At 24.7% G+C, this 8,981-nt stretch overlaps 2 protein-coding genes across 3 annotated transcripts; one reads left to right on the top strand and one right to left on the bottom strand.

Annotated features, from left to right (window-relative positions):
* The first annotated feature begins 5,135 nt into the window (after positions 1 to 5,135).
* On the top strand, positions 5,136 to 5,778 carry LOC122499725 (serine-aspartate repeat-containing protein C-like). Its single transcript, XM_043608200.1, has 2 exons — positions 5,136 to 5,292; positions 5,537 to 5,778. The coding sequence occupies exons 1-2, from the start codon at positions 5,136 to 5,138 to the stop codon at positions 5,776 to 5,778; spliced, it is 399 nt and encodes a 132-aa protein (XP_043464135.1).
* A 595-nt stretch (positions 5,779 to 6,373) lies between these two features.
* LOC122499731 (U11/U12 small nuclear ribonucleoprotein 35 kDa protein-like) lies at positions 6,374 to 8,765 on the bottom strand. Of its 2 annotated transcripts, none has more exons than XM_043608210.1 (4): positions 8,564 to 8,765; positions 7,100 to 7,315; positions 6,766 to 6,979; positions 6,374 to 6,597 (listed from the first exon to the last, which is right to left on the bottom strand). In XM_043608210.1, the coding sequence occupies exons 1-4, from the start codon at positions 8,564 to 8,566 to the stop codon at positions 6,476 to 6,478; spliced, it is 555 nt and encodes a 184-aa protein (XP_043464145.1). In that variant the 5' UTR covers positions 8,567 to 8,765; the 3' UTR covers positions 6,374 to 6,475. The 2 variants fall into 2 exon arrangements, with proteins under 2 accessions (XP_043464145.1, XP_043464146.1); XM_043608211.1 differs by having other exon boundaries at positions 6,374 to 6,567; positions 8,564 to 8,761.
* Positions 8,766 to 8,981: the final 216 nt, after the last annotated feature.

Below are 8,981 nucleotides of genomic sequence, written 5' to 3'. Positions count from 1 at the left end.
GTATTTTTATATATTTGTATATGTGTTCGATATATGTGCATATGTGTACGGTATATGTGCACATGTGAACAGCATATGTGCATATGTGTTCGATATATGTGCATATGTGTACAGTATATGTGCACATGTGAACAGTATATGTGCGCATACGTATATGTTCGACATATGTGCACATGTGAACATTTGTGCATATGTGTTCAGTATATGTGCACATGTGTTCCATATATGTGCACATACACATATGCACATATATGTGTACATGTGTACAGTATATGCGTATATATGTGTTCGATATATGTGAAAATACACATATGCACATATATGCGCGATATATGTGCACATGTGTAAAGTATATGTGCATATGTGTACAGTACATGTGTATATGTGTTCATTATGTGCATATGCTTACAATATGTATATGTGCTTACAATATATGTATTTGTACTCAATATATAAACTCATATACATGTATATATGTATTATGATCTGAAATTGTACTCCAGAAGTGAGAAACCATCAGAAATGACCCCGAGCAGCATCTACGGCCTAATTAAGATGATGCCATCTCCAGAAATTGCGTGGGCGTTTCCCTCGCACGTCGTGCAGCCTTTGGAAACTCCCCATTTTCACATTTGACATCAAATTTCTTTGAGAATTTTCTTGACTCGAACCTTGATCCACCTTCCATTTTCATCTTCTCAAGATCATTTTTACAAATTTTAAACTTTTAATTCCTCTAATTTCTGAATAACTGCAATTTTTGACCTGAATTTTGAGGTTATGTTGAACTCTGTCTATGATTTTTGACCTGAATTTTAAGGTTATGTTGAACTCCGTCTATGATTTTTGACCTGAATTTTTAGATTATGTTGAACTCCACCCTATGATTTTTGCTAAAAAAATTGAATTGGAAATTTATTTTGAATTTTTAATTTCTATTCTCATTTTGACCTAAACTTTCAGTGTTAAGGATTTTCAGGCCTAAACTTTGGAGCTAACTTAAAATTTAATTCGGAATTTTATCTGGGATTCATGACCTAAATTTTCAAGTATCAATTTGCATTTGACCTAAAATTGACCTTAACTTTTAGTTAAGGCTCCTTACAGTCCTTCGGTTTAAAATTTTCATTTAAATTTTAAGATTTAATTCGAAATTTTACATGAATTTTTAAATTTTAATTATCGCATTTTGACCTAAACTTTCAGTTAAGACTCATCATATTGTTCTTTGGGTCAAACTTTTGAACTAAACTTTGACCTGAATGTCAAGTAATTCAAACGTATTTTTTCAGATTTAATAAAAAATTTAAATTTCACTATTTCGACCCAAAGGTTTGGACCTAAATTTGCAGTTAAGAATCTTTGGGTTAAACTTTTAATCTCAATTTTAAGATTCAGGTCGCAATTGTACTTTTCATTTTTGACCTGGATTTTTAATTTCTATTCGCAATTTGACCTAAACTTTCAGTTAAGGTGCGTCCTTGTTCTTTGGACCTAAACTTTGACCTAAATGTCAAGCAATTATAACGTCTTTTTTAAAAGTTAATCAAAACTTTTTATTTTACTATTTTGACCCGAAGGTTTGGACCTAAACTTTCAGGTAAGAATGTTGGTATCAAACTTTTGACCTTAATTATTGACCTAAAGTTTGACCTGAATATCAAGTAATTCTAACGTTTTTTTAAAAGATTTAATCAAAAACTTTTATTTTACTATTTGACCCGAAGGTTTGGACCTAAACTTTTAGTTAAGAATCTTTGGGTTGAACTTTTGGAGTCAATTTTAAGATTCAGGTCGCAATTGTACTTTTCATTTTTGACCTATTTTTTTTTTAAATTTATATTCTCATTTTTACCTAAACTTTCAATTAAAGGTTTATTAGTCCTAAACTTTGGAGCCAACTTTTTAAGATTCATTTCCCAATTTTACTTTTGACCTAAATTTTTAATTTCTTTTTGTATTTTGACCGAAACTTACAGCTTGAGTATCAATTTTCAAACTGAATTTTTATTTTGTATATTTTTTTGCTAAATAGTTATTAAAAAAAATTGACATCAAATTTAAAAAAAAAATGTCATTTCTAAAACAATAGAAACAAAATTTTGTTTTTTTTATAAATAATTATAAATAAATATCTTGTGGCGAAAAATTGAAATAATATTTGGCGAAATAAATAATATTATATTTAATTTCAGAACTCAATCTAAGTTGATGCTAAGCAGGGAAAAGCAATTTTACCGTGAGCCACATATCTGATCGTTTAGAAGTGACAAACTTCAAATTAGGATTTCAAATCAAATTGTCTTCAAAGTTTAAATCATTTCCCAAGTTCAAATCATCTTCTAATCATTTAATTAACTTTCCTCGATTCAATGCGATTAAAATTTTAATTAGATAATTATAAAAATTTATGAAAATAAATATTTATAATTTAATATAACATATATAATTTATACATTTAATTAATAATAAAATTAAATAATAATTGTAATTAAATAAAATATATTAACAAAAAATTAACAATTTATTAGTATTACCAATTATTAATAAAATAATTAATTAAATAATTAATTAAATAATTAATTTAATAATTAATGAATAAAATTATTCAGAAAAAAAAATAATTATTATTAACTAAATATTAATAGTATAACTATTAGTTATAAATAATTATTTAATTTCATATTAAATAATTATTTTGATATGATTATTATTTTAATTATTGAATGTCAATGATATTGCTTTTGGAAATTGAAAACATAAATTTATAAATAAAGATATTTTTTGATCAAACTAATTTTGTAGAAATTGTAACATAAAGTTACGAGTGATTAAGTACCATTTGACATGTCAATAAGAAGTGTGATTTTAGTAAACTAGACAGTTTATTCTTTGCCAAAAATTTACGGTTAAATTTTCGGAGATAATTCCCACATACTTGACTAAAAAAAAATGAATTTTAGCAAAATAATTATTTTCAATGTGTTATATTTTTAATTATTAATTTATTATTAATTTTTTATGAAATATGTTTAGAAAGTAATAACAACAATGGTAATTAATTATAACATTGTTAACTAATAATTGGTGATAGTAATAACAATAATTGGCAATTAATAATAATTGGTAATAATTGAGGGCTCGGATCGAAGAACCGACGCTTCGCAATGTTCTGTGCGTTTACAAGCGTCAGTTCTTTGATCCGAGCCCTCAATTAGATTGATATCCAGTTATAAATTAATTGATTTAATTATTTATTATTATTAATTAATTTATTAAGTTTTTAATTATTTTTTAATTTATTGATGGATTATTCTTTAATTAACAATTTAATTAAGAATTTTAATTAATAAATTAATTGAGAATTTTAATTAATAATTAATTAACAAAATTTATAATGCCCTTTTTTTGCATTAATAACTAAAATTGAATTCTCCCCTTATTCAGTGTGAGAAAAATATGAATACGTTAACTTATTTGAATATATTATATTTATTATAACTTGAACGCAACTATTAATTTGAAAATGTTTTGTTGACATTGTTTGTAGACTATTAAATTTCTCAAGAACTTTTAGTGAAAATAGAATTTTCAAAATAGCTTATTGACTTGATGAGAATTATGCAAAATTTATTTCTAAACGTTTCTTCTCTCCCCTTCTTTTTATAATATTTTACTCTATTTAAAAAAAAAAAAAAAAAAAAAAAAAAAAAATGAAAAAATATATTTTTGGTTTCTTCTTGCATACACATAAACACACACACACAAGTTGAATTGAGAATTATCGAGTGATCCTAAAATATTACAAAAAAAAAAAAATTTCAAAATCCCACAGCGAGATGAATATCTTTGCGGATGATTTTCTTAAGTAAGAAGCTAAAGAGGAGTATAAAAGCGAGAGCGCGCGCGCAATACGCGACCGGCTGTGCCGACCATATATGGTGGGAGAGACGCGCGGCGTCGGGAGAGGGCGTCGCGACGTTCAAAATGTAAACCCGTCTATCTCTCGCGAGACTTTTGTAATCGACAAACCTGCGAGAGAAAAATTTTCAATTTTTAAGGGGGTGTATGCTGTTTAGGAGGAAAAACAAGATTTTTCTTGATTCTATTTTTTCGTTTTTAAGAAAAAACAGTTTTATCAAAATTTTTCATATTATTTATTATTATCATTTATAAGAAAAGAATAATTTTTATTGTGATAGTAATAATTTATATAATAATAATAATAATTTTTAAAAAAATTATTCAAACTAGCCGCAAGCTTACTGGAAACTTGCAGGTTGCTTGGGGTCCTAGACTGATAATGATAATTTCTTACTTACTTTTTAAAATAAAATTAGCAATTTTAAAAATAATAGAATTTAAAAATTTTTAATTAATACTAAAATTTCTTTTTAAGAAATACAATTATTTTCATAAAAGATAAAAATTATTTTGAAGAAGTTACAAGATTCTTATAATATAAAATAATGATTTTATCACTCGGTCATTCTTAAATCATTATAAAACATGAAGAAATCCATCTTTAAGAGTCTTCGACTCGGAGTAATTGATATATCTTCATTTTTTAAAACAATATTTTTAAAGTTGTTTAATTTAAAAAATGTTTGAATTTGAAATTTTTGAAAATCTTAATTCCTGTGGAAAAATATTTATAATAAAATATTTATTAAAAAAAAAAGTTATTGATGTTTCCGAAATAATTTTACAATTAAAGAAATTTGTAAATAAAAATGTAAAAGAACATTTTTTTGAGTAAAATTTTTTCCTTTATTTACAAAAAATTTAGAAATTTTCAAATTTTATTTGTCAATTAAAATTTGTAATTGACAAATAGAATTTACAAACAATTTTTTTGCTTTAGTTTTAAAAACTTTAAATTTTATTGAAGCAATTGTATAATTAAGAAATAGAAATGATACAAATTATTTCCTTACGAAAATTGAGAAAAATTTTCATAATTTAGATCAGTCAAACGAAATTTCTTATAGAGAAAAGCATATAATAAACAAACTTTATTTTTTATGATAATGATCATTATGATATTGATGATAATGATGATCACTAACATGATAATGATAATGATTATGATAGTGATTATGATACTGATTATGATGAAGATTATAATAATAATTATGATTACTGATTATGATAATGTTTGTGATAATGATTATGATGAATATTGTGATAATGATTATGATAATGATTATGCTGAAAATTGTGATAATGATTATGATAATGATTATGATGAAAATTGTGATAATGATTGTGATAATAATTATGATAATGATTGTGATAATAATTATGATAATGATTATGATTAATGATTATGATGAAAATTGTGATAATGATTGTCATAATAATTATAATAATGATTATGATGATGTTTATGATACTGATTATGATTATGATTATGATTATGATTAAGATTGTGATAATGATTATGATTAAGATTGTGATAATGATTATAATAATAATCATGGTAATGATTAAGACGAAGATTATCATAATGATTATGATAATGATTATTATAAAGATTGTGATAGTGATTATGATACTGATTATGGTAGAGATTATAATATTCATTATGACTTGGGGTCCAAGACTGATGAAGATAATGATGATCATTATGATATTGATGATAATGATGATCTTTATCATGATAATGATTATGATAATGATTGTGATAATGATTATGATAGTGATTATGATACTGATTATTATAATGTTTGTGATAATGATTATGATACAGGTTATGATAATGATTCTGAAATTTAGAAAATGGGTTTAGGCAATCAAAACTTAGGTTCCAGATTTAAAAATTTTGATTCTGCATTCCGAAATTTTAGACCAACATTCCTCAATTGGATTTAAGCATTCAAAAATTTGGTTCCAGTTCAAGTATTACAAATTTTTGTTGCAGCATTCAAAACTTTGGTTCTAGCTTTCCAATGTCTGATTCTAGGACTCAAAAATTTGCTTCCAGTTTTTTAAATGTTCATTTCTAGAATGTAGAAATTTGAATCCGGTTTTCTAAATTTTGGTTCTAGCTTACAAAACTTTGACTCTAGGAATGTAAATTTTTTTATCGAGCTTTTTAAAGTTGGTCAAATCTATAATAATTTCCTTCTTCAATTGCACAATTTGGTACTGTTACTGAAATTTTTAAATTTCTTTGCAACACGGAAAAATTTTGTCTATCAAAGTTTTAGATTTTTAGAAAACTCTATAATCTTAAGTTATTAACCAACCTTAGATACATTTTGACCTAGAAGGCTTAAATATGGTTAAAAATTTCTACTTTACATTTGCAGATCACCAAAAAATTAAATCGAATTGGATACATTTTTAGGATTAGTAAATTACTCAGATCTATGAAAAATATAATTTATTATAACTAACTGTATATTTAGCATAAAAAAATTACTCCGATACAAAAAGAACGAAAAAAAAAGATTTTTAATTTCAAAATTTATTAACTCATCGGAATAATTGGCTTTTTAAACGGACGATCTTTACCTCCAAATCGCAATTGTCCAGATTCTTTTTTACCTCCAAAGCCACCACCTGAAAAATTAGCAAAATGTGTTTCATTTTCTGAAAGGAAAAAAAAATTCTATAAAGAAATATTCTTTTTTTAAATTTTTTTAAAAAACAATTTAGCCTAATTTATCTTCTATTTATAAACTCTTTTCTTTTCCTTTTCTCTTGAATAATACTCATTTCTTTTTTTCCCCCTTAATTTTTTTTATGAATAGAACTGACCTAGCCTTCTGGGTTTCCAGCCTTGCATCGATCGACTGAACTCAAAGTCAACAAAAATTGTATGCCCCTTTAAAGAAGAACCATGTAAACGACGTACAACCCTTCTTGCGTCGTCAGCATTTTCCATTTCCACAAATCCATAACATTGCGAATCACCAGTAACGATATCTTTTATAATTTTCACCGTTTTTACATTTCCAATACGTGTGAAATGCTATTTGGAAAAAAGAATTTATATATTTTTTTTAATTTTTCATATATACTCGTTGATAAAGTTTTTTTTTTTTCTTTTTTTGAAAGAATTTTAGTTTTATTTCAATGGAAATTTTCTTACTTTCTTCAAATCTTCATTTGTTGTTTGAGGTGAAAATCTTGCGACAAAAACAGTTCTCTCAGTTTTTGATTTTAATCCATGAGGTGGCTCGTAGTGCGCTTCAATTGCACGAGTAATAGCTTTATCGTGAGGCTCTGTATCTGTGCCATCTATACTTCCAGCTTTTAATGGATCGTATTCCCTCGTTGTATAAGGGCTCCAGTCTTTTAATGCATCCTAAAAATAGAGGAAAATGTAGGAATTAATGCTTTTGATATTACGCGCAATATTCATGATAAAAGGCTTTTCCTAAATAGTTTCTTTTAAAATAAGGTTACATTTACCTTCAAATATTGCAAAGCTTAACGAGCTGCACTTACTATTTTATTTTTTGTCTTTTTCCTTTATTTTTAACTTTCATCGAGAAAATTTTAATTTTTTATTCAATTATAATTTTTATTAAATTGATTAATTAAATTTCTATTGATAAATTATTATGAACTGTATATTAATTTATATTTTTATTTATAATAATGAATTTTAGATAAATCTAAACGATTTTTTAATAATTTGTCCGACATTTTAAATACACCATTTTGAATTTTTGAAAAACTATAATCACAAATTCTTAACCAGTGACCTGAAAACATGTTTTCAGGTTTTTTTTTTTTATTTTTTTTTTTTTTTATTTTTTTATTCCCTAGGGAATTGAGTTCAGATTAATTCAAACGATTTTTTAACACTTTTTCCCAGATTAGATTAAAAATTTTAAATTTTCATAAAAATTAACCTCAAATTCAAAGGATTTTTTAAAAATTCTTCATCAACCTGATCAATTATTTTGGATCAAGGTTTTTAAATTCTTAAATAACCTCAAAATTGTAATCTTCTCTGAGAAGAGACTTTTCCCACATTTAGAGAATAATAATTAATAATAAATAACTTAGTTTATTATATTCAATATTTTTATTAAAAAATAAATTTTCTTTTCTTTTTCAGTCTTAAAAATGTGTTAGAAAAGGACAGACAATGACATCTGTCAATTTTTCACTCATTCTTATGCTTGTGTTTACGTTTGTATTCCTGGAAAAATTTTTTTCCGGTAAGTCCTTTAAATATGTGATGGAAGTTATTAAAGCACTTTATTGTTAGTTGAGTTCGATAGGAAGGGGTGTTTTGTGTAGAAAACTGAATCGTAAAAAAAAATTCTACACTGTGGCCAAAGCATTTGAGTAAGTAAATACTTAATTCTCTTCTAATTTTGCATGAAATTTTTTATTTAATAAATTTGCCAATTTTAAATAGACCCATAAAGTAATATAACCTTACTTTTTTATAAATTCGCAAATAATTTTCATAATGCAGTACATTTTATTTATTTTAATGTGTTAAAAGATCAATATCATTTAATTTTTCATTCACAATTTCTAATTCTAATAAAAATTAAAAAAGAATACATTTTTAATAATACAGAATTCCACTTACCATAATTAACACTAATATAATATTTTACACTAGTCAAAACTTGCAATTACCAGAAGAAGTGTTTTATTAAAAATAAAATTAAAGAAATAAATTTTATATCTACATTTCAATTGAAAGAAATTCCTAATTTTATATACTTGAAATTGAAAATTAAATCTATGAATGATGTGTAGTAAAATGTTTTGTAAAAACAGCTGATTTTCATCAATGAATCAAATAGTGCCAACTGGGAATATTAATTTTTTTCATATTGCCTGCACTGTAGCGGCAATTCAGTCGATAATTCAAAGTTAAAATTTTTCTATTCCAAAAGACCTTTGCTTTTAAATGTATTTATTTTTAATTTCTTTTTAAAAATTGTTTATAAAATATTTAAAAGGTTGACAAAGTGATAATTAATATTTAAATACTATTTAGA

Source organism: Leptopilina heterotoma, unplaced genomic scaffold (genome assembly GCF_015476425.1).
Source record: "Leptopilina heterotoma isolate Lh14 unplaced genomic scaffold, ASM1547642v1 Lhet_174, whole genome shotgun sequence".
NCBI lineage: Eukaryota > Metazoa > Arthropoda > Insecta > Hymenoptera > Figitidae > Leptopilina > Leptopilina heterotoma.
The sequence above is the reverse complement of the archived record's forward strand: the minus strand, read 5'-3'. Positions and strand labels throughout refer to the sequence as shown.

Coding starts and splice junctions, on each gene's coding strand:
- LOC122499725 (XM_043608200.1), top strand. CDS start 5,136: ATGATTACTGATTATGATAATGTTTGTGATAATGATTATGATGAATAT. Junction 5,293..5,536: donor TAATAATTATGATAATGATT/GTGATAATAATT, acceptor ATTATTATAAAG/ATTGTGATAGTGATTATGAT.
- LOC122499731 (XM_043608210.1), bottom strand. Junction 6,980..7,099: donor CAAATGAAGATTTGAAGAAA/GTAAGAAAATTT, acceptor TTTTCCAAATAG/CATTTCACACGTATTGGAAA. Junction 6,598..6,765: donor CTGGAAACCCAGAAGGCTAG/GTCAGTTCTATT, acceptor TTTTCCTTTCAG/AAAATGAAACACATTTTGCT.